Source organism: Arvicanthis niloticus, chromosome 1 (genome assembly GCF_011762505.2).
Source record: "Arvicanthis niloticus isolate mArvNil1 chromosome 1, mArvNil1.pat.X, whole genome shotgun sequence".
In the NCBI taxonomy this organism is placed as follows: Eukaryota; Metazoa; Chordata; class Mammalia; order Rodentia; family Muridae; genus Arvicanthis; species Arvicanthis niloticus.
Window position 1 is genome coordinate 113,046,646 of NC_047658.1, and position 24,151 is coordinate 113,070,796.

Here is a 24,151-nt window from a genome sequence, read left to right on the forward strand (position 1 = left end):
GGTAAAGGCAGGAGTAACACTGCAAGTTCCAAGTTAGTCTAGTCTACATAGCAAGCTCTAGACCAGCTATGGCTGTGGCCCTAAGTACTTTGTGTCTCAAAGTAACAGCAACAACAATGCCAGTGACCATAGCACTCTACAGAAACATGTCAGATTATAGCCAGAAAAGTGTTTCTTGCCAAAACAAGGTGATCACAGCAGAGATCTTGTCTGCCACCAGTCTTGGCTTTTCCACAAGAGGCACTTGACCCCAACCCCCTTGTTTGGAAAGTGAGTTTGTTAAACTCCCTCAGAGGCGAGTGCTGCTGCATCTCTAATCTCAGTCTTCTGCTGATCACATGGGCCAGATGTTGTCTTTAAATTTAATCTTGATGCAGCTTGACCTCATTATCCCTGTTCTTGGAGCAGCTGTGGCAGGCGAGCAGCTTACATGTCAGTAGGAGGCATGCCGTCTGCTCATGCTCTGCCCTGGGCTGATGCTCTACTCTTTTTGGCTGTGTCTCCTGGATGGTGACATCTGTGCCTTAGGCTGGTGCCAGAGATTTTTTAAACTGTGTCAGTCATTGGGTAATGTCCCTAGGCAGATACTGGGAAATTTTAATTTTACAATTGGACTGTCCCAGAAAACCCAAGCACTTGTTCTTTCAAGGAGGTCTTCTTGCTTGATTCTAGGCCAGCTCTTACCCAAGCCTGGAGCTTGCCCCATCTCATATTTTCTTTCTCACTTCAACTCTTCCTTTCCCCTCACATCTGCTAGACATTCTCCATGCAAGAGGGAGTCTGCTACATAGGTAATGGAGAATGGGTTTGGTTCTGGAATAATACAAACTTTTATTACAACTAGTAAAAAAAACGACAACCAGATCAGTGGGAAAATGGACAAGTGAAATGAACATGCAATTCACCAAAGAGTAAAACTCAAAAGATATCCATGACCTTGAGCTCATCTCCAGCTTCTCTAATAGAGACCTCACAGTGCAAACAAAACAAGAGCTGGGGTTTAGATCAGTGACGGTGTGCTTCCCGGCAAATACAAGGCTCGGGAAGTGTTGAGCACACATACACGTGAAATGAATGTAAGCAAAATATGGTTTTATACCTACAGAATTGACAGAGGTCAAAAGTCGGACATTGTAGGAGTGAGTAATGACTCTAGAGGACATATAGGAGTCCGCTGTCCTTCACTGGCTGCCCAAATTGTTAGAACGGTGATTTAGAGAGCGAGAGTTTGCTATGCTGTCTGATGCAGCAGTTCCAATGGCACATCTCTTTCTTTTCTTTTTTGTTTGTTTGTTTGTTTCGAGACAGGGTTTCTCTGTGTAGCCCTGGCTATCCTGGAACTCACTTTGTAGACCAGGCTGGCCTCGAACTCAGAAATCCACCTGCCTCTGCCTCCCAAGTGCTGGGATTAAAGGCGTGCGCCTGGCGGCACATCACTTTCTAAGAGAAATTCTTACATGCTTTTGATAGGAGTCAAGGCTTTTCTTTTGCCTTTTTAAATTTTATTTTACTTTGTATGTATAGGTGCTTTGACTGAATGTATGTTTGTATACCACATGAATGCCTACTGCTCACTGAGGCCCAACAGGTAGTATGATCTCCTGGGACTGGACTTAAAGATGGTTGTGAGCTGCTGTGTAGGTACTGGGAATTGAACCAGGATCCTCTGGAAGAACAGCCAGCATTCTTCTTTTTAAAAAAGATATATTTATTCTTTAAAAGACACATTTCTTCTTCTTCTTTTAAAGATACATTTATTTCTTCAATAATTTTATTCTTATGTACATTGGTGTTTTGCCTGTGTATATGTCTATGTGAGGGTGTTAGGTCCCCTGGAACTGGAGTTACTGTCATGTGGGTGCTGGGAATTGAACCTAGTCCCCTGGAAGAATGGCCAGTGCTTTTAACCCCTGAGCCATCTCTCCAGCCCCAGCTTTTCATTTTTAATTTCTGGTTGGTTTGTTTTGAAACAGGGCCTCATGTAGTCCAGGTTAGCTTCAAATTTGTTATTTAGCTAAGGATGGCCTTGAACCCCTGATCTCCTGCCTCTTTTCCCCTTTGTATTGGGATTACACCACCATAGCTGCCAATATTTTGAACATTTTAAAATTGATTTTATTATGACTTTTTAATCATTCACAAAAATGGAACAGTTAGTATATTAAATTCAGTTTGCTTGTTACCTTAGCATTAAGAATTACAGTTTTATCAATCTGTATGCTGTGGTTCTTTTAGCTTTAAAAAGAAGAAGCAAGGATCTGTCAGCACTGCCTCAGTCTGTATGAGATATTCTAATGCTATTAATACCATAGACAGCATGGTTTATAAGCAATAGACATTTGTTTTCACTTTCTGGACCTCCAGAAAGTGAGAAAGACTGGAAATGTAAGATCAAGGTATCTAATAAGGCCTCTGTTTGATTCTTAGATCACTGTTCTTATTACATTCAGGAGTTGTGTCCCTCAATGACCTGTTCAGTTCCCAAAAGTCACACTTGCTAACACCATCATGTTGAAGTATGTAGAGTCATCACTTGTGAGTGTGGGAGGACAGACAGAAATATTCAGTCAATGAATAGTGAGTGGTTCCTTGTTTAGTTATGACTCAACTCTGCTATAAAGAGCAGTATACAGTCACTGAAATTAACAAATTAACAAGAAAAAAGAAAATGAGAGCTGGAGGTATCCTTCAGTGGTTTGATCCCAGCATCAAACAGACAAATATTGTAATAATGATGACAGAACATAGTATGTATGAGAGTGTGCGTGTTTGCGCGTGTGCACTTGCGCCTACATGCTCATGTGCACATACATGCGCTTGCCTGTAATGAAAGGTTGTGGAGGTTGATGTCAGGATATCCTCCTCTATTGCTCTCCTCTTTGTTTTTTTGAGATAGGGTCTTTCATTGAACCTGGAATTTGCCATTTCAGCTAAACTAGCTGTTTAGTAAGCCCTTCAAGTGCTGGGGTTATAGATACATGCTACCATGACTGGATTTTTATGTGGGTGTTGGGGATCCAAAATCAGGTCCTCATGCTCCAACAGCAAGCACTTTATCCATTGAGCAACCTCTAATGTAATTCCTCTGGAGTGTCCATCTTGTTTTTGAGTCAGAATCTCAATCTCTCTCTCTCTCTCTCTCTCTCTCTCTCTCTCTCTCTCTCTCTTTTAAATTTTTTTTTTATTTTTTATTTTTCCCAGTCTGGTTTTATACCATTTTAATTAAATGCAAGTATTAAGGTCAATTCTAGATTGAGAAACTAATGAAAATAGTCAAGGAACAAGCAAGACAATAAACACAAATAGTCAAAGAACAAGCAAGGCAATAAACAAAGTCCCATGATCACTGTTTCTAAGGGCTTATCAGGATGATCAAAATATCTGAGCCTACTTCCCTGTTCTAGCCCAAAGTCATTTTCATGCCTGAAGCCTACTTCTTTGTTCTAGCCTAATATTTAGATTCCTGCCTGAAATTACTTCTTTGTTCTAGCCTAATGTCAGATTCCTGCCAAGCAGCCTCAAAAGCTCTTTGCATCTCTTCCCTTTTTTATTTCATAAACAAGACTGAGCCTGTCTTAGGCTGTTCTGACAAGAATTCCTTCCTTACTTGTCATGGAATATGCATTATCAAAAGCAATGCATTTCTGTCTTAGGTTGGTAAGGCTCTGAGCAAAATCTTACCCATGCTTGGCTTGCCAGCCTGTTAAATTAATAACTCTCTCTGGGGGTGAGTCATAATCTCTTATTGGCAGCTAAGGCTTGCTGATCAGGCTAGGCTAGTTAGCTATGGCACTCTGGATTCACCTGTCCCTTCCCAGCTCTGGGATTGCAAATTCACCACAATGTGCAGCTTTTAGAGGATATCAGACATCAAGCCCAGGTCTTCATACTTGCACAGCAAGCAGTCTATCAGCTGAGCTTGCTTGATATCCATATCTGTATCTATTGATTTTTTCCCCTCTGTGATAGGTTTATCTCATTTTCTACTCTTTGCAATCCCAGATATGGACCCTTTCCTCTCTGTACATCTTTCTAGCAGGGTTGTTGTCATACTTTTCATATTTTAAATTATTTAAATCAAGTAGTCACATCTAAAAGTGTGTGCTATGGTAGTATTTCTTTGTCTAACTTCTCACTTTGCTGGAGTTGGTGTTTGCTTCATTCATTCCCCATAAGCTAATCTGCCTGTTTTGTTGTCTAACAGTCACTCCACCGGAACATCCTGAGCCTTCCACAGTCTGTTAAATCTGTAGGTGGCTCTGCAGGCTTGCTTGGGCAATGGCTTGGGGCTCACCAGGTGAACCTTTTATTCCTTCTGGTGGCGGCCAGAGCCTTGGCATGCCTGAGAGCTATATTTTCTAGACATTGATTGGTTGATTGATTGAGACAAGATAAATAGATGAAAAATTAAAGAGACCTGGAAGATGAAAGATGCTCTCATTCCAGAGGCCATTTGAAGTCTTTCATCAACTAAGAGTAAAAAAAAAAAAATTACAGCATAATTTACTATGGAGGTTGCCTATGTAAACACAGTACTATAAATATACACATATATACATATATATTATGATGTATAATATATGTGTGTATGTATATACATATGTGTATATATACATATGTATATACATATACACACACATATATATGTATATGTAAAGAGAGAGAGAGAGAGAGAGAGAGAGAGAGAGAGAGAGAGAGAGGAGAATGTTAAAATAGTAATGAACCTAAGGCCTAACTGTATATGATCAAGGATGGCCCTTCTCCTTTCCTAGCTGTAAACCTACATTTGATATTTCTGAGAATTTCACAAACAAGACTAGAAACTTTCATAAAGATAATAATTAAAATTAAAGAGGCTATAGATATGGTTTCATGCTTAAGATCACTTGTTTCTCTTGCAGAGGACCCAAGTTCAATTCCCAGCACCCACAACTCACAAACTGTCTATAACTACAGTTCCAGGGTATCTGACACCCTCCTCTGTCCTCCATAGGTACTACATACACATAGTGTACTTAAGACACTGGCAAACACTCATACACATAAAAATAGAAATAAAGAAATAGAGACTAGAAAGTCTATAGTAAAGATGTAAGATGTGTCATACTTTGTGAACCCCTCAAGGCCCATGGTTTTACCTCATCAAATTGTGACCCCCCACCTAAGGCACTGAGAAACCACCTTTTTACCTCATTTTCCAAAAAAGAGGGAATAAAATTTCTTAGAAACCTTTTGAATAATGGAATTTCAGGGATTAGAAAGATATCTTGGTGGTTAAGAGTGCTTGTTGCTAATGCCAGTGACCCAATGCCCACATGGTGGTTCACAACCATCTGTAACTCCAGTTCTAGAGAGTTACATGTATGTGTTCTAGAGCTTACATGTATGTATGTATGTATGTATGTATGTACATCCATGTAAGCAAAACACAGAGATAAAATAAATCTAAAAACAGTAACAGTGGGATGTTAAGAACCAGTAAGGCAGTTTGCATCGCTGTTGCTAAGACACTTGGATGTAGCTCTTTGAGACACTCACACCCCATTGGAGCGTGTACTGCTCTTCCTTTGTGTTGAAATCCCTTCTTGTTTTTTCTGTTTTCTACCAGTTTATTCTGAAATTCTTCTCTGCAGTAAAGTCAAGAATTCTGGCTTCACTTGAGCAGAATTCTTAGCATCCATTCAGGCTACTACAGCTGGCAGCATAGAGCTCTGGCCTATGTCCCACTGCCACTAATGTGATGGTCTGACTGGGTAGGACACTCCAGGTTGGAAAGGGATCCCTTAGGACATTGGAGATATTGGTCTAGGAGCTTGTCAGCATCCCTGTTGATGACTGTTCTGTATAACCTCTTTTTCTTTGCTCAGAGGTATTTTATGGTCAACCCTAGAGATAAAAGGACCTTGACAGGGGACAGTCCCTACATACTATTTTAGGGTCCTTAGGAGAGAGAGTTACACTATGAAAGTGATGTGGAGGCAGAGGCAGGCAGCCATTGAAGTAATATGGCTGCAAGCCAAGGAGGACCAGCTGCCACTAGAAGCTGGAGAAGCAAGGAATGGGTCCTTCCCATAGCCCTGCCTATGAGCAGATTTCAACTAAAGCTGATGCTGAATTTCTGGACTGCCAAACTGAAAAAGGATGCATTCCTGTTGTCCTCAGACATTAAGTTTGTGATCATTTGTTACCATCACCTTAGAAAACAACTACAGGAAGCTCACTAGGTTTCTACTAATTCTTTTCCAGCTGGGGCTTTCAGCAACATGAATCAGAGAACCTTCAACAGGGAAGGAAGTGGGTCTCCTTCAGCCCCTTCCCCCACTGCCATAGGTTGTTCTCCACCCCCTTGTTTTCTTTCTCTCTGGGATTCCCAAGTAGCTAGATAGTGGACTCCCTGCATGAGTCTTAAACTTTCTCCTGTTTTCCGTAGGCTAGCCTTCTGGATGATGCTGTCCTGAACTGTCTTGTGATCATACTTGTTACGTTAAAAACCTTTCTGCAGCTCTATTTTTAATTTCCTAGATCTCTCTCTTGTTGCTTTTTAAAATAACAGCCGCCTCTTAATGGATACAATCATTTTTTTATTTCTCTGAGGAGATTAATTATAGTTTTTCTATGTGTCTGCTCTTTATATTATTTTTCTCACCAAAATGTCCATTAAAACATTCCTAAATCTGTTTTGGCGATTTCCTCAAGTATCCAATGACATTTGGCTGATCATTTGTATGGAAGACTGGGATTCCAAAGAGCACAGGAGATGTGGGCAGGTAAGGGCTGGAGAAGGCTATAGGTATGGGCAGTGGTCTTCTCTCTGGGAGAGAGGATTGTAGGTAGCCTTTTCCAGACTTCTGCAGCAGTGAGACTGGGCTGGCTTCTGTCACTGTAACAACTTAGAAAGGTAGTGAACTTCAGCCCTTCATTTCAGAAGTGGCTCACAGCCTGATTGCAATAGGAGCATGTGGCAGAGCAGAACAGACTGTCTCACAGCCAGGAAGGGAACTGGGAGACTCGGCAAGAACATCCCTGTGACCCCAAGACCTTCCACTGTGCCTCACGGCCTGGAGACTCTGCCATAGTGGTTTTCAACCCATAGGCCACAGTCCTTTTGAGGGGTTAAATGGCCCTATCACATGGGTTGCATATCAGATATCCTGCATACTATAATTTACATTATAATTCATAACACTAGGAAAATTACAGTTATGCAATAGCAATGAAAATAATTTTATGGCTGGGGGTCACCACAAAATGGGGAACTGTATTAAAGGGTTGCAGCATTAGGAAGGCTGAGAGCTGCTGCTCTACTACCTTCACATAGTGCCAAGTCTGGGGATCAAACCCTTTAACGAATAGGCCTTAGGAGGACATAGGAGATCCAAGGGAGGACTTTTCTGGCTCACTGCCTAAGGGTGAGCTTGCTTAGTGCTCCATGGAGCTATGGGGCTGCTGTGTCCATCTCACTCCTGGCTGGGATTGCAGCTGCTTCAAGGCCCTTGCCTCCTTTCTGTCTTTCTAGTGGCCAACAGAAGAATGGTAGATTCCTATGACCAAGCTGTGCACTCTGGCCCTGATATCCTGGAAGCATTCCCCTGGCATTTGGCTCAACCTATGCTGCCAGAATGTCTCCATAGCTTCAGACCTGGAAGTGGCAGGTGACTCATCACAGAGGTTATTGTGAGGAGTCAGAAGTAAGTGCAGAGCCGCATAGGCACGCCTGTCAGGTGTTTGCTTTTACTGTCACTCCTGGAGACCAGAACATCCCAGGCTGTGTAGGGGAGAGACAGTTGAGTATTCTGAATTCCTCAGATTTCAGTTTGCCTGTGTTTGCAGCCTCCATCATTCCCACCTTCTGAGACACCAGAACTGAGTGCTGGACTTCCCAGAGGCTACAGTTTTCTTACTGGGTAGAGCTTTCCTGGTGTTTTTTCCCTCCATCTCCTGCATTATGACCACAAGTCCACATGCTGCCCTAGAGTGCTGTCGCCAGCTGCTGTCCAGCTTGCTTACTCTCTTGTGATTTACGCTCTTTTGGAAGGACAGCTCAGACCAAGTGTATGGCTTACAGTATAATCCCTCAGGAGTCTGAAGCAGTAGGAGTTTGATACCAGTCTTGGCTATTAATGAGTTCCAGGGTAGCCTTGGGTATAAAGTAAGACCCCATTTAAACAAACAAACAAACAAACAAACAAATGCCCATCCAAATTGGAATAAAAATAAACCCTTATGTTTGAGTTTCTTGAGTCTTTATGTTCTACCATATCTTTTTGTTTTATTGTAAATTAAAAGCCTTTTGCACCTAGGACCCCCCTAGCTTTCTTGACCTTCTCATCTTTTCTAAACTTTGTAAAAGTTCTTGTTGAAACTTTGGGCAGCTCGATACAGTACCTAGACTTCCTTAGCTTTCCATTCACCCCTGCCTTCCCTCTCCTGACCCACCCTGCTCCCTCCTCTCTAAGACAGACAGCACGCAGCCACCCAGGAGCTCTGTGGTGTGGACTTCGGTAGGTGGTTCTCTTGCTTCTCAGAGCTCTGCCTTGATGCTGTGCGTCCCTCTTCCTTGGACTCCCACTTTCTCACAGCAGCCCCTGCTGGGCATTGGCCGTCTTCTTTCTGTTGTATCTTCTCTCTGTGTTGTTCCATCCGTGGGTCCATGGGTGTTTCCATGTTGTCTTACTGGAGACAACGCCCCCATCTAGCTCTGGCTGAGTTTTCTATCTAGTTGTCTGTCCCATCTTGAAACTGGCAGTTAACAGCAGCTCTCTGTGTTCCTCAGGGAGCTCCCAGTTTCTACCTCACCTGCTTCTGTGATCTTTGATTTGTTGGAACCCAGAATCTGCCTTCCCTCCTGCCTCTGCCTTGCTTCTAACAGGTGCTGTCCATTTGCCTTTTATTTCCTGTCCACTCAGTGCCTCTCTCCTCCCTGCACCCACCCTGTGTGGGATTCTTATTCCCTCTCACCAGCTGTCTCACAGGCATTAGGACGTTCTCCTGACTTACTTACCACTTCCATCTTTTCCTTCCCCAAACCAGCTTCCTCTGACCCTGTAATATGGTTTCTGCCAATAGCAGCACATCTGCTCTTACCTGTGAGGTTCCTCCATAGCATCCCCTGAGGTTGTGGCACTGCCCATTCTCTCTGCCAGCGTGCAAACTCTTGGCTTAGACAGAGCCCAGACTTCTGCCCCTGGGCCCCTTTTTAACACCTTTGTCCCTTGCCATGACTAGGACACTGACTAGATTTACTCCTGTTGCCCGCTACCTCTGAGCCTCCCTTCCTCTGCCTGGCCTCCTTCCTCCGACATTCTCTCCTTCCTCCATTTTTCTTCCCTCCTCTTTCTTCTTCTATGGCTTCACTCTGATGTCTTTGCCATCCGAGGCCTTCCTGCTGGCTCAGCCTGGCTTTCTCAGCAGCCTCGTGTGCCACAGCATCACTGTTCACTTCTCTTTCTGCTGCCTCCCACTCACCTTCCCCAGCTGAGCCAGTCCTAAATAGCTACATGCTCTGAAACCCCAGCTGCAGCTGCAGCCGGCAGCAGGATGAGCAGAGGAGAGACGGGTGCTATTGTACTATTGGATGTGTTCCTAGCCTGGGTAATAGGGTTTACAGAGTTCTGGCCACCTGTGAGAACTTTTGGTTCTCAGTGTCATCACAACAAAATATCAATTCTGAGAAACTTAAAACAACTAAGATTTTGGAGGGCATCAAACAGGGCCATATTGCTTAAGGCCTTGAGTCCTTTCTGACCTCTTCCAGTTTCTTATGTTTGCAATTGGTGCTTGGCTTCCTAGGCTTGTAGAACTATCATTATAGTCACATGGCTGGCTGCATCTTCATATTATCTTCCATCTGTATATCTGTCACTGTCCACGTTTCTCCATGTTATAAGAACACTAGGCACATATTGGGTTATGAATGCCATCCAGTAACTATCAGAGCTCCTTGGTAAAGACTCCATTTGTAGATAAGGTCATACTAGGAAGTGTAGGACTTTAACATATCTTTTTGTTTTTGTTTTGGGGTTTTTTTAAAAATTATTTATTTATTTTACATATGTGAGTACACTATAGCTGTCTTCAGACACATCAAAAGAGGGCATCAGATCCCATTACAGATGGTTGTGAGCCACCATGTGGTTGCTGGGAATTGAACTCAGGACCTTTGGAAGAGCAGTCAGTGTTCTTAACCACTGAACCATCTCCCCAGTCCTATCATATCTTTTTGAAGAAACACAATTCAGGCTATATTTCCTGAACTTACCAGGCCCCAGAGTCCCTCAAGCTTCTGAAAGTCCTGCTCTTATCCAGCCAAGGCCTTTTACTTTCCATCTTAGACCATAAAAGAAGAGTGTAGGAGCCGGGCGGTGGTGGCGCACTCCTTTAATCCAACACTTGGGAGGCAGAGGCAGGTGGATTTCTGAGTTCGAGGCCAGCCTGGTCTACAGAAGTGAGTTCCAGGACAGCCAGGGCTACACAGAGAAACTCTGTCTCAGAAAAAAAAAAAAAAAAAAAGAAAGAGAGAAAGGAAAAAGGAAAGAAAGAAAGAAAGAAAGAAAGAAAGAAAGAAAGAAAGAAAGAAAGAAAGAGAAGAGTGTAGGAATGGAGAGCAGGCCAACGTGACTCTCTAGAAGCTTCCTAGACCATCTGCCAGTGTCTGCTGTCTGCTTTGCCTTACTTTAGACATGGTCCAGTCATGTTTAGAATTGAGACTTTAGTGCTTCTCAACACCCACCACACTTAGCTCTGAAACTTGACTTTTAGTTCCCACCTTTAGCTTGTGTCTGAGTCCATTTGGGCTACCTTACTTAACAAATGCCGCAGACCAGGGAGTTTACAAACAATACACGTATTTTCTCGTAGTCTGGAGGCTGGGAAGTCCAAGGTCAGGGTTTCAACATGTTAATTTGGGGCAGAAACAAACATTGAGTCTGCCAGGTGTTCTCTACTGCCCTGCTCTTTTGCCCTTTTTTGTGTCCTGCCAACAGCACACTGGGCTTTGTGGAGAGGAGACTTTATACACTATTAGCTTGGGTGTACTGTTCCCAAAAGGAGCTGTACCTTATTAATCTTTGAACTCTCCACAATATTTCTGAATGAATTTTAACGGTTTTGCACCGTTCTTCTCACTGTGTGGCCTGGAGTACTCATTCATTCATTCACTATGCATTCATTCTTTATTGCCTGCCTCAGGCATATGCTTAATTTGATGCCAAGCATTATGTAGAGTGTTATAGAGACAGTAGAAGAACAGATAGGCCAAAGTTATTGTGCCTGAAGTACTCATAGTGCCCAGTAAAAGGAGACAGATGGGTCAGCAAGTTGTTGTAACAATCAAATGTACCTTGCTAAGGATGTAGCTATATTCCAGGAAGAGCCTCTCATCAGGAACTGGTGGATGAGAATGAGGTGGCTGAATGGAGGATAGCTGCCCAAATAGGGCTGTCAGAGCCAGCTGGGGATATAGGTGTCTAGGAAGGCATTTCATTTCAGATTCCCAAAGGAAATGGAGAAATCAGGGCAAGTGCCCTTTCCTGTTGGGGATGGAGTATGGGCAGCAGGTTAACAGTGATGGCTTCTTGCACCAGAGGGCAGTGTTGGCCTTGAGTTTGTTACTCTTCCTAGGACAAAGGGACAAAGCAGCCATCCCCATGTCAGCAGTCCCTGTGACCTGTCCCTTATCCTCTTCCTACCGTTCTTCAGCTGTTGAGATACACTTTTGCCTCCTATCTGAGTCTCTTTGCACACATATAAGCTGTATGTAACAGTGGCAGATACTCAGGCTTCCTCTTCCTATAGCATTTGAATGGAGGCTTGCTGCGCACTGTGGAACCATATATAGCCATTGGTGATTATAAGTGGCCCAGCTCCACCAAGGCCATGTAGAGCCCTTGGAGCCCAAGCTGCCATAATGTTCTAGTGTTTTGCTGAAGCTCAGAGACCCAGCAGTACATGCAGGCTGGGTGTCCCTGTTGTGGTGTTCTCTTGTCTTCTCTGTTACCTTATGACACCCCTACATTCAAGTAACCAACAACGCCTGTTTCCCTCTTCCCAGTCCCCAGCTCACACAAATCATCCTGGGCCACTGCAAACCATTGCAGGCTGGGTGGATCAGAAAGTCTTGGCAGAGCTTTCCACCCTGGCTGCAATCCTCTGGTGGATGTGCTGTTCTCTCTAGGATGCTTCATGGTGAACTAAACATGACCACTGGGGCCCCCAGGGACAGATGAAAGGACAGTGGCCTTTTAGGCTACAGTAGCTGATACCAACGCACCAGGGAAAGGGCAGACTGAGGCTGAGATTTCTGGGTAGTGGGAATGGAGCATGGGAAGGTCGGGGGCTAGGAAGAGGGAAACAGGTTTTGTTGGCTAGTTTGGTAGATACTAGGGACTATTTCTGAGTTGTTTTTCCTTCTTACTGCACAACTGGCTGCTTTCCAGAACACCTGAGTCAGCACAGGTCGTCAAGACTTACCAGTGCCACCAGTGCCTGAGGTAGGATGTTGCCCCTCTATTTCCTACTCTGTGAAAGCAGATATAGTTATGATCAAAGATGTGCATATTCTAGAAGAAACATTCTAGGGCCTGCCACTTGACTGCAGCACTTACCGGGCTTCCTGCCCTGTTCCCCAGCCAGGCTGCTCTATCAGGGAGCACATCTCTTTGGCAGTATAGCAGCCATATTATCTGGACCAAACTGGCCTGACATGGAATTCTGTGCTGCTTCTGGTTACAGGAAGCAGTCTGCAAGATATAGTTCAGAAAACCAGAAAAAAAGAGTAGAATTTCAAGCCGGGCAGTGGTGGTACACACCTTTAATCCCAGCATTTGGGAGGCAGAGGCAGGTGGATTTCAGCCTGGTCTACAGAGTGAGTTCCATGACAGCCAGCGCTACACAGAGAAACCCTGTCTTGAAAAACAAAAACAAACAAACAAAAAAAGAGTAGAATTTCTAAGGATATATGATGATTTATTGGGCAAATTGAAACTTTCCTGGCATATCTGGAACATGTGGCCACTGGCACTGTTGCTATCTCTGCTGTTCATCACAGGGTGTTGATGGAGACCCTGAGTTGATGGAGATCAGGAGGTTTTTTTGTATTTCTTTTTTTAATTGTAGGTTTTCTAGTTTGGGTATTTTTGGTGTTTAAGTACCTGTCACCTCGTATTTCTGATGAAAGCCACAGCTCAGTTCCATAGTGGGGACTTAATGCCCATCAGCTCAGAGCTCCCACTCTGGAGGGAAAGCATAAATATTGTACTCAGATTTGGCTGTTGTTGGTTGATCCTAAAGCACCTGTAATGGTGCCTTTTCTACAGGAGAGAACCCTGTAGTACCTCCTGACACTGGGAGCTTGGCTTTTTTTTTTTCCACTGTAGAATCCACGTGGGCAGTGCAGCAGACCTCACGCCTGTGACATTGGTTCCTCATTTGGCATTTTGTTGTAGGCACCATTTCAGCTCTGCGGTTTTCTGTCTGGAAGGGGGAATGCTGAGTTCATAGATACAGTGTTGGGAAAACTGAAGCAGAAGAAGTGAAAAGTTTCCCATGAGCTCCCTGAATAGCAAAGGGAGAAACAGGTGCACTAGATGCACATTGCTTCACAGTGGCTCACTCTTGCTGAAGAGGGGCCATTTACTTGTCCTCAGTGGCAGTCACAGCAGTCTGATTTCCCTGTTTTTAATGCACAACCCAAGACAAGAATGGGATCTGTTAGCCAGCGTTTGCAGAAAATAGCAAACAGGCCTCTTCAGGTTGCTGCCGTTCTGGAGAGGAACATGGGATGAAGGACCTTTGGGGAGTAGCAGGTTGCTTGTTTTTTTGCCATCTCCCTCATCTCTGTGGGCAGGAAAGGAGTTCTGCTTGTGTGTCACTCCAAAGAAGACAGTATGTTGTCCCCTGAGGCATGTGCTCTGGGCCAGTTGCTGTGCCTGCAGGATCAGAGAAGAAAGGCACTTTCTGGAAGCTTCAGGCTTAGTGTAAACTTCAGATTTCCACTATTGATGTCACCAAGTAGGAGGGCTTTCACTCAGAGGATTTAAATTGGAGTTTCAACATTGTCAACTATGAGGACTTCATGATAACCGTCCAAGCAAGTGTTCCCCTAATAGACTACTGTGTAGGCTAAGTGGAAGCCTGCCTCCTATTCCCACTACTCTTTCTAGCCATGCTATCATTTGGGAAGAGGGTGACAGGAGACATCTGGAACAGTGCCAGCCTGAAGGGCTGTGTCTGGAAACACCTTCTAAGAGGCACTGTTGTGAGGAAAGAGGATGGTCTCATTGGATCAGGGTGCCAGGACTTGGGCTTGGACAGGTTGGGTCCTTTTTAGTGCCCAAAGCAGGAGTTCTGTGTGGCCTGGAGGGTCATCACACCCTTCAGTGCCCACCCCAAGGTCTTCTCACCACTCTAGGTACCCTGCTTCTCTTTCACGTGACACCCAAGCTTTATAATACCCCCTGAGCTGTGTGTGCAGAGGCTCTGTCCTTCAGCTTTGAGAGTGCGCTGAGGCTCAGGTGCAGCTTGGTCAGCTTCGTCTGCCGCTGCCTGGGGTTCCCAGACCCATGGACTCAACACTGCAGTCAGCTGTCACTGGCATCTATGAGGGCCTCTGATGAGTCATTGTCCAGTGGGTCCACAGCTGTCCTGCAGCTGGGATTCTCTGGCTGATCATGATTTTGAAAGGTCCTAAGTGTAGGCCTGTGAGGGCAGTGGGATTCAGTAAGGGAAAGGCTAGATTAGCAATGGGGATGCTTCAGAACAAGGTGGTGTGTTCTCTTGTCTGTGATAGCAAGGCCTTGTCTTGTGTCTGGCAGTGCACTGAATTAGGGGAAAGGCTGGTTGCAGCAGAGGCCTCCTGTGACTGTAGTAGTGAACCAACCTTCAGAGTAATGTGACCCTTGCCCTCCATCATGCCTGGCACAGTCCCTCCCGAGCAGCCTGTCTAGGTACCATTCTACATTCTGAGTGACATTTTTATGCCTTGAATTTCAAATGGCAGTATGTCCAGAATCCACCACAAAAGTCTGCAGCTGCTTTCTAGCAGGTATTGTCTTGTAATCCTGCGTATCCCTGAGGGCCCAGAAAACAGGCTCTAGGACACTGCTCATCTACTTTCTGCATGACCCACTGCCCCGCCTCTCTGGCCCAGCCCTCCTAGGCAGTCAGTGGCCCATGATGGCCTCAGGAGGCGGCGCCCCTTCCCCTGATTTCAGCCTTGGCTACAGCCCAGGCCTCCAGCAGTCTAGCGCTGGAGAACTTTGTATTCTGGGGCCAATGACCTCGGGTGGAGCAGTTGCTGCCTGTGGATCTTCTACCACGTCCTCTGTGTACAGCACGCCTAGGTGCTTGGCTGGTACAGTACAAGGTAATTGTTCCAGAGCAGGTATGGCCCTATAAATCTGAATCAACTGCTAGGCTAGGTTTTTTACATGTGATGAAAGCATGTTGTGTGCTAGAGGACTAGACTCTCTCTCTCTCTCTCTCTCTCTCTCTCTCTCTCTTTCACTCACTCTCTCTGTGTGTCTGTCTGTCTCTCTCTCTGTCTCTGTCTCTCTGTCTCTCTCTGTCTCTTTGTCTCTCTCTCTCTCTCTCTCTCTCTCTCTCTCTCTCTCTCTGTGTGTGTGTGTGTGTTGGTGTGGTTTACATCAATATCCTACTAGAAAACCTCAGAGGTTCCATGCTACCCCTATACAGAAAAAGGCTCTGATGGAGGGCCTTGGGGCAGTTAGCAAGAGGACCTTGGTGTGTATATATGCATGTGTGTACACGTAGGTATGTATGTGTGTGGAGATGCTGGTGTGATCTGCATAGGGCTCTGGAGAGGTGGAGAGGATTTCTTCTATATCCCTGCATTCATGTGGGAGGGGGAAAAGACAGTGAAGAAGAGTGACAACAGCTGGCATTCATTACCAAGATTTAGTATTTTCAGGTCTCAGTCTCAGTTGGTCCTGGAATAACCTGTGGTCTGAAAGTGGCACCTGAATTTACAGATGAGGAAACTGGGCTTCAGAGCTGCCAAACCACAGTGCTAGGAAAGAGAGCTAGGCCTAGCCCAGGCAGGCAGGCTTACTGCAGGCTAACACTGGGCCTCTTGGCCCCACCAGCTCTAGTGGTGGGGGCTGCTCCCACTTGCCTGTGCTCTGACTCCATCCAAAAGGGCCTTGCCATTTTCTGCCTGTAATTTTGTGCAGGTTTGCTGCCAGCCCTGGCTCGGTCTCTCCAATAGTTGGTCTCTCAGGTCTTAGGTTCAGGCCTGCTTTTGCTGCCCTCTGCAGGGATATGAGGGCTGAGAGGGGCTTCTTTCTCTCCACAGTGTTCTTGGCCCTAGATTCTTTGTGAATTTGGCTTGCCAAAGAGTCACTGGGCCACCAAGATCATTTGTGGGGAATCACATCAAGTCTCTGTCTCTCTCTGTGTCTCTCATTCTGTGGGGGGTAGAAGAGAGTCAGCCTTCCAGGAACTTATCTGGAGAAGGGGATGGGGAGCCTGTGTGATGAGAGAGGGAGCAGGGCCGCAAAGTGGCCTGTTTACTCACAGGATGAGAGTCGAGTGCTCAGGTGGTGGCAAATGATTAGCATGAATAGTCTTCTATGTAGTTTAGCCTTGCACTTAAGACTGTTCTCCTGCCCCAGCCTCCCAAGGACTGGTATTACAAGTGTAGCTTGTATTTAAAGTATTTAAAGAAGATTTAAAAATCTTCTTTTACATGTGTTTATTTTTGGTGAGGAGTGGGTGTGAGTACCACATTGTGTTTGTTGAGGTTCTCTCCTCCTGTCATGTGGGTTCCTGGGACTAAACTCAGGTCATCAGATTTGGCAACAAGCACTTTTACCAGCTGAATTATCTCGACAGCCCCGTTTTCTTTTCTAATTATCAATAATGTGGCCCCAGCCTGGTCCTGAGCCAGCAGCAGTCTGACCTGTTGGTATCCTGGAACATATCTTGGAGCAGGCAGTCAATATGAGTGAATGATAAGCCAGACTTGTCTGAAGCAGAGAATTTTGACAAATTAAAATTGAAGAAAACTAATACTCAAGAAAACAGCAGGAGAGTGTGTTAAAGGATGATGACATGAGAATATCCTTATTCTGTTTTAGGCTTGCATTTATAAACTATGTGTCTGTGGACACTTAAGCCAATTGCTGATGGCTCTCACCTGTACTGATGGTTAAGTGGTAATCTTGGCCTAGTTGTTAATGTGAAGTTCCAGATGGCAGATGCTGACTGGGATCTGGCCACTGATGCCCACCCCCCAGGGGAGCCATTTTAACCGTTAGTGGGTGGCTGCGTTGCTTTGCCATCATCCTGAAGTTGCATGTTTTTACAGCTTCTCATTTCTAATGCAGCAATAAAAAATAAGTATAGTTATTATCTTAGAAAATAATGTGCTCCTATAGGATAAAACATGCAGATTTCTGAATATGGAAATATATAGGTGCATAAAGGAGGAAATAAATATACTATACAGCGGTTGTCACCTTTGTTTCAGAAAAAAACTTTATGAGATGGTATATATAGTTTATCTCATTTTCTTGGCTTCACATTGTATCATAAACACCTTCCATATTGTAAACACCCATGCAGAACCATCATTTGTGGATTTGTAATGTCTACCTTCCAGTCAGACTTTGAATCCTTTCTGTTGTTTGGTGTTGTAAGTGGTGGTATTTTGAACACCTCATATACACATTTCAGTCTCTTGTTTCAGAATATGGAAATTCTGGATTCCTGGAGTAGAAATGACCCAGCAAGGCCTACATTTATTTTAAAAGGAAGTGTAACTTTATTTTTAACATTTAATATAGTTATATAACTTATCTTGATCATATCCATTCTTTCTAGCTCCCCCCTTCCACTCTCCTCAGATTCCCCCAACGCTTTCCTTCCCATCTTCAATGTACTTTTGTATTTTAGCTTTTGTTTTGTTTTAAAGCTAGGTGTGGTAGTACATACCTGTAATCTCAGCCTTTGGGAGATTGATGCAGGGGGATTACACAGTAAATTCAAGTAAGCCTGAGCTATATTATAACAAGACTTAGTCTCAAAAGATGAAGGAAAGTGCTTTCAGTTGTAGCCTAGACTGGCCTTGAACTCTTGAACTCAGAGCCCCTTTCTGAGGCTCTGAGGTGCTGAGATCATTCAATGCATTAGTGGGCCTGGCTTGAAAGCTGTGGATAGATTTGAACAGGGCTTCCAGGGTAACTGGACAGGACCTGGAGTGGGACCTGTGTGTCTTCTCAGTTAGAAATATTGTCTTTTATGAAGCTGCCATGACTTCACAGCCAAGGGCAGCTCCTTACTCTGTTTTCAGTATCTAGATGTTTGGAGGGAAAACTTCAAGTGTTGGGCTTTTTGTTGTTGTTGTTGTCAGTGCTTCTCCTTACCAGCAGCAAGATCAGACGTGAACATCAGCACCATACTGTGTAACTTACAGACTTTGTTTAAACTTTATCTGTGGTCCCTTTGTGTCCTTGTGCCCTTGCTGACAACAGAAGTGCAGGGTCCAGTCAGCGCCTATGTGCATTTAGCTCTTTTCGGCTTCCTTTCATCTGAACTGATTCTCCAGTCCATGTCTCATATGAACTTTTACATATTTGGGATTTTGTTGTTGTTTGTGACAGAGTCTCTCACATAGTTCTGGCTGTCCTGGAATTCAATTTGTAGATCAGGCTGACTACAAACTCACAGAGATTCACCTGCCTCTACCTCCTGAGATTAAAGGCTTGTGCCACAATGCCTAGTATCTTTCACATATTTGAAGCATTAATTTTGAAACATTAATTTTACATATTTGAAGGAATAAAAATTCTGTGTCCCCCATTGGATAAAATATGGAAGTTAGGTTTTAGTTAAACCTTGGTTGTGTATCTGAGGCAGGGCCCTGTAGGAGTGTGGCTTATGTCAAGACCTTATTGTAGTTGCTGTCTTATCTGGATAGCGCTATGAACCCTATAGCAGCTATGGCTTTTTTTCTTCCTTAAGTTTCATGGATCCTAGGCTGGCCTCAAACTCCATAGGAATTTTATTAAGTGACATACATAAAAAACATTCATCATTTCACTGGTCAGTGGTGGCAGATGCCTTTAATACCAGTACTCCAGAGGCAGAGGGAGGCAGATGTTTGAGTTCAAGGTCCTGAACTCTATCCTCCTGAAGTGGATAACTCCAGGAGGCACCAATGATGTCATTTGGTGCTGCTGATACACCTTCATCTCTTAGTCAGTGACATGCTGGCCCAGTTTGTTCACACTGTGTTAGCATTAGGACCCACCAATTCCTCTTTCCTCAGTCCAGTCACCCATGGCAAATTATGGAAAAGTAATAAATGGAAAATTCCAGAAATAAACAAGTCTTAAGTTTTAGGTGGTATACTCTTCTGGGTCTGGCAGCCTCCTACTTCCTCCTCAAGAATTAAACTTTTGTTCAGAGTCTCTATGCTGTATTTGCTACCTGCTTGGTAGTTGGTTAGTAATGTTTCAGTCATCATTGACTGCTGTGGAACCACTTGTATCTAGGTAACCAGTATTTTACTTCAGTGGCCCCAAAGCAGAAGGGAAGTGAGGCTGACTGCTAAGATTTGCCAGGGGAAGCTATCTGCTTTCTTTAAGTGAAAAGGTGAAAGTTTTTTAGTTACTAAGGAGAAGAAAATACGCTAAGTTGCTACAATCCACAGGCAAGACCTGAGGTCACATTCACATAGCTGTGCCACAGACAGCATTTGTTATGGTTCTACTTGATTCCTGTTAATCTCTTACTGTTTGCAATTTCTAAGTTAAACTTTTATTAAGTGACATACATAAAAAACATTCATCATTTCACTGGTCAGTGGTGGCAGATGCCTTTAATACCAGTACTCCAGAGGCAGAGGGAGGCAGATGTTTGAGTTCAAGGTCAGCCTGGTCTACAGAGCCAGTTCTAAGATGGCCAAGGTTAAACAGAGAAAACCCGGTCTCTAAAAACAAAACAAAACAACACAATACAACACAACAACAAAAGTCATGGTTGCAGCAAAATGTGGTCATGCATTTCTGTAGTCCCAGCTTGGGAAGTGGGGCTCTCAAGGATCAGGAGTTCAAGATCATCTTGAATTCCTATGGAGTTTGAGGCCAGCCTAGGATCCATGAAACTTAAGGAAGAAAAAAAGCCATAGCTGCTATAGGGTTCATAGCGCTATCCAGATAAGACAGCAACTACAATAAGGTCTTGACATAAGCTATTTTTAAAAACTGGAGCCTGGAGTCCAGCAAGGTGACTCCTCCACACACATACTTTTGAAGCCTCGAGCTTAGCAAGGCATGCACCTTGGCTCAGCACAGTGTTCCTCTCCGCTCTTAGGCAGCTGGCTCTTGGTTGGCTCTTCCTCCTAGTCAAGCCAAAAAGTACAGGCCTGGGCCTTCTCTCTTCTACAGTATTCTTACCCAGGGTTTATACATTCTCTGTCATCATAATGCCAGTTTTTTTTTCCCTTGGTCTCCCCTCGTCCATGAGCTTCCTTCACTCCTGACCCTGCTTTTCTTTCTATAGTCTTGCTGTATTGGCCCATTAATCCTCAACTCATTGGACCTCATAGTGAATGTTGTTTGTGGTTACCCTACATCTTCCCTGACTCCAGCCTGATCCCATGGCCCCACCCTAGTCAGAAGCTCTGTGTCTCTCCTCAGCCTCTGGAATGGTCTGATAGGACTTTCCCCAAAAGCCCTTTAAACCTATTCATGGCCTGAAGGAGGCAGTGACCAGCTGGTTTGTACATGCTGTCAACCTTGCCTCACGCAGGACTCTTTGCCTTTCATCTTCTACCTGTCCAGCTTGCTTCGTTGTCCCAAGCTTGTTCCCTCATGGCATTGGTGATTGCCATTCTCACCTATCTGGATGTGGCCACCTCTTTCTCCCTGTTCAGGTTCCAGCTCCCATCCCGTCTTCAAAGAATCATCTCTGATATCCAGCTGCAGTAACCATCTTTCCCCAGAACATTTACAAAACATGCCCTTTGAGGTACTTGGTCATCACTGTGGTCAGAAGTGATCTTATACCTTGCCTTTTCCCTCTCTGCCAGCTACGCCTCACAGATCAGGCTCTTTATGGACTTAAGGCCACAAACTGTGGGCCTGCTACTACCCTCCCCTCTTCCTCTTTTTAGACTTGTTTATGCCTTCTCCTTCTGTTCATAGTTTCCCTTTCTCTGTATCGATGGTTGTCCCTGTGACATCAATGTTTTTGCAATGTTTGTTTTATTTATTGAGTTTGCTTTTATGTTTAAAAACAAGTGGCTGAGTCAACCATTTCTACCTTTTACTGAGAACCAAATCGCTGTTAGATAAGGTGTGCAGGTGGCGAGGGCGAATGCAGATGTGAACCCTTATCCGTTGCCTTTTCCTTCTTTCCTGGATCTCTCTCCTCTTCCTTCTATACCCCATCCATTTCTCCCTTCTCCCCACCTCTGTAGATTTTTGAGGGTTTTGTTTTTTTTTTTTTGAGGGAGTAGGGGTAGAATTTACACTATAATTCAAGCTGTCCTGAAACTTACTGTATAGCCAAGAATAGCCTCAGCTTCAGTAATTCTGCCTCAGCTTCCTGAATAGCTGGGATTACAGTTGTAAAACACCACACCCTGCTGCATCTTTACTTTATAAAGTGAGTAGTTAGCTATGAATCCTGTTTTGTGGTATGTACATTGTCTTCAGTTGATTTCAAAAATTAAGCTGCTGTATAGAACACCATGGCAGACTTCTTATCTCGGCTGGAATACACAGTTCAGTGGCATTAAGTCTATTCACAGCCATCCCACCATCATCTACAAAGTTATTTTCACGTTGCAGACTGAAACTTTGTCCTTATTAGATACAACCCCCCATCCTATCATCAGCTTAGAACAGTACCTCACTATTCTCCTCCTTCAGCCCCACCTCACTGTCTTAACCACTTTAGGACCTCCTGTTAGTGGAGTCCCAGAGCATATATGTCTCTGGGACCAGCCTCTTCAGTTGCCCTTTCTGGCTTGTGATGAATATTTTGCTTAATATCCCTCAGTAGAAGGAAGGTTCAGGCCTCTGTTTGAAAAAAGCTGTGTTTTAACTGAGAGCCAAGTTGACCTCCTAAGAGAGCAAGCAGGTTGACAGGATCAATGCATGAAAGAAGTCCACATTAGATGTTAGTGGAGGATGAGGGCAGTGAGCCGGAGTGCACAGCACCAGGGCGCATATCACGCCTGCACAGCACTGTTCTGTGGCCTCCAAAGCGCAAGCGCTGTGCTGAGCACGAGGATGCTGAGCTGAGCTTCTCTGGGTTGGATTTGCTTGCTCTCCACAGCTCCACCACAAATGGTACTGGAGATGGGGCTGTCTTGTTTGTAGTTTTCTGGGGGTTAGGGTTCTTCTCTCTTTCCAGATGTGGGGTGCTCAGTGCCTAGCCTGCTTTAACCTGGACTCTGATTGCCCCTCCTCAGATGCTGAAGTTCCAAACAGTTCGAGGGGGCCTGAGGCTCCTGGGTGTCCGCCGATCTTCCACAGCCCCTGTTGCCTCCCCAAATGTCCGGCGTCTGGAGTACAAGCCTATCAAGAAAGTAATGGTGGCCAACAGAGGTAAGTACTACCAAAATTCAAGACTTTGGGCCAGCATAGCCTGGCCTCCTCTCCTCACCCTGCCCTGCCGGTCTCCTTTGTCTTTCTCTCAGGACCCAGGAATCTAACTGCTCACCCTGTCTGTCTTAGGTGAGATTGCCATCCGAGTATTTCGTGCCTGCACAGAGCTGGGTATCCGCACAGTGGCTGTCTACTCGGAGCAGGACACAGGCCAGATGCACCGGCAGAAAGCTGATGAAGCCTACCTTATTGGTCGTGGCCTGGCACCTGTGCAGGCCTACCTGCACATTCCAGACATCATCAAAGTGGCCAAGGTAGAGTCAGCTTGGCTTAGGAGATGCCAGGGTTTCCTGAGGCTGGGCAGGATCCTGTGCTGTGCCCCGAATCCACACCCACCAGCAGAATATGTGTACAAGAGGGATGGGTGTAGACCCCAGCAAGGAACAGGAAAAAGAGTAAAGTACCCAGGCATTTCTCCTGCCCCTTGCAGGAGAATGGTGTAGATGCTGTGCACCCTGGCTATGGATTCCTCTCAGAGCGAGCAGACTTTGCCCAGGCCTGCCAGGATGCTGGAGTCCGGTTCATTGGTCCAAGTCCAGAAGTGGTCCGCAAAATGGGAGACAAAGTGGAAGCCCGGGCCATTGCCATCGCTGCAGGTGACATACAATTCCTCCCAGGGGCTAGCAGGGAGGGGCCTGTGACAAGATGTAGTAAGGATTCAGCCTGTTACAGGGATCCCCTGTCCTCTCCCAACAGGTGTTCCAGTGGTCCCTGGCACTAATTCCCCCATCAATTCCCTGCATGAGGCACACGAATTCTCTAACACCTATGGCTTCCCTATTATCTTCAAGGCTGCCTATGGAGGTGGAGGCCGTGGCATGAGAGTCGTGCATAGCTATGAGGTGAGCAGGGCAGCACATATGCCAGGGGCTTGGTGCTGGGCTGGCGGCCCTGTGGTGGTCTCTGGGAAGTGTACACAAGTGTCGGCAGAGGGCACAGAGCTGGGCCCATGTCTGCCCAGCCTTGTTTGTCCTGTACTCCTAGGAGCTGGAAGAGAATTACACCCGGGCCTACTCTGAGGCCTTGGCAGCCTTTGGGAATGGGGCATTGTTTGTGGAGAAGTTCATTGAGAAGCCAAGGCACATTGAGGTGCAGATCCTAGGTGAGTGGGGAGTTGAAACAGGAGAAGCCTAGATCTCCCTGGTTTACAGGGACAGCCTTTCCGGGGGACTTGGGACAGAGCAGAAGTCAGGTGGCCAAGTAGCCACAGTGCCCAAGGGGTCAGAGAGGATATAGGAGGCACTTGGATTTTAGGAAAGGCTGAATCCGGTTTCTTGTATGCCCAGGGGACCAATATGGGAACATCCTGCACTTGTATGAGCGAGACTGCTCCATCCAGCGGCGGCACCAGAAGGTGGTAGAGATTGCCCCTGCTACCCACCTGGACCCCCAACTTCGCTCACGCCTCACCAGTGACTCTGTTAAACTTGCTAAGCAGGTGAGGACATGTTCCCAGGGACATGAGCCTATTTTTGCAAGCTTTCTAACTGCCTCTGCCCAGATTGTCTCATGGCTTG

At 45.2% G+C, this 24,151-nt stretch overlaps 1 protein-coding gene across 6 annotated transcripts in view; it reads left to right on the plus strand.

Moving 5' to 3' along the window:
- Pc (pyruvate carboxylase) overlaps nucleotides 1–24,151 on the plus strand; it is a 105,222-nt gene that overhangs the window by 59,383 nt on the left and 21,688 nt on the right. For 3 of the 6 annotated variants that reach the window (XM_034496970.2, XM_076915234.1, XM_034496971.2), the window contains 6 exons: nucleotides 22,439–22,574; nucleotides 22,704–22,888; nucleotides 23,065–23,230; nucleotides 23,331–23,476; nucleotides 23,619–23,736; nucleotides 23,921–24,072. In XM_034496970.2, coding sequence (XP_034352861.1) covers nucleotides 22,439–22,574; nucleotides 22,704–22,888; nucleotides 23,065–23,230; nucleotides 23,331–23,476; nucleotides 23,619–23,736; nucleotides 23,921–24,072 — 903 coding nt within the window. Of the gene's footprint in view, nucleotides 1–12,465; nucleotides 12,489–15,207; nucleotides 15,380–22,438; nucleotides 22,575–22,703; nucleotides 22,889–23,064; nucleotides 23,231–23,330; nucleotides 23,477–23,618; nucleotides 23,737–23,920; nucleotides 24,073–24,151 lie in introns of those variants that run through there. The other 3 variants (XM_076915228.1, XM_076915226.1, XM_076915230.1) reach the window with 3 other exon arrangements.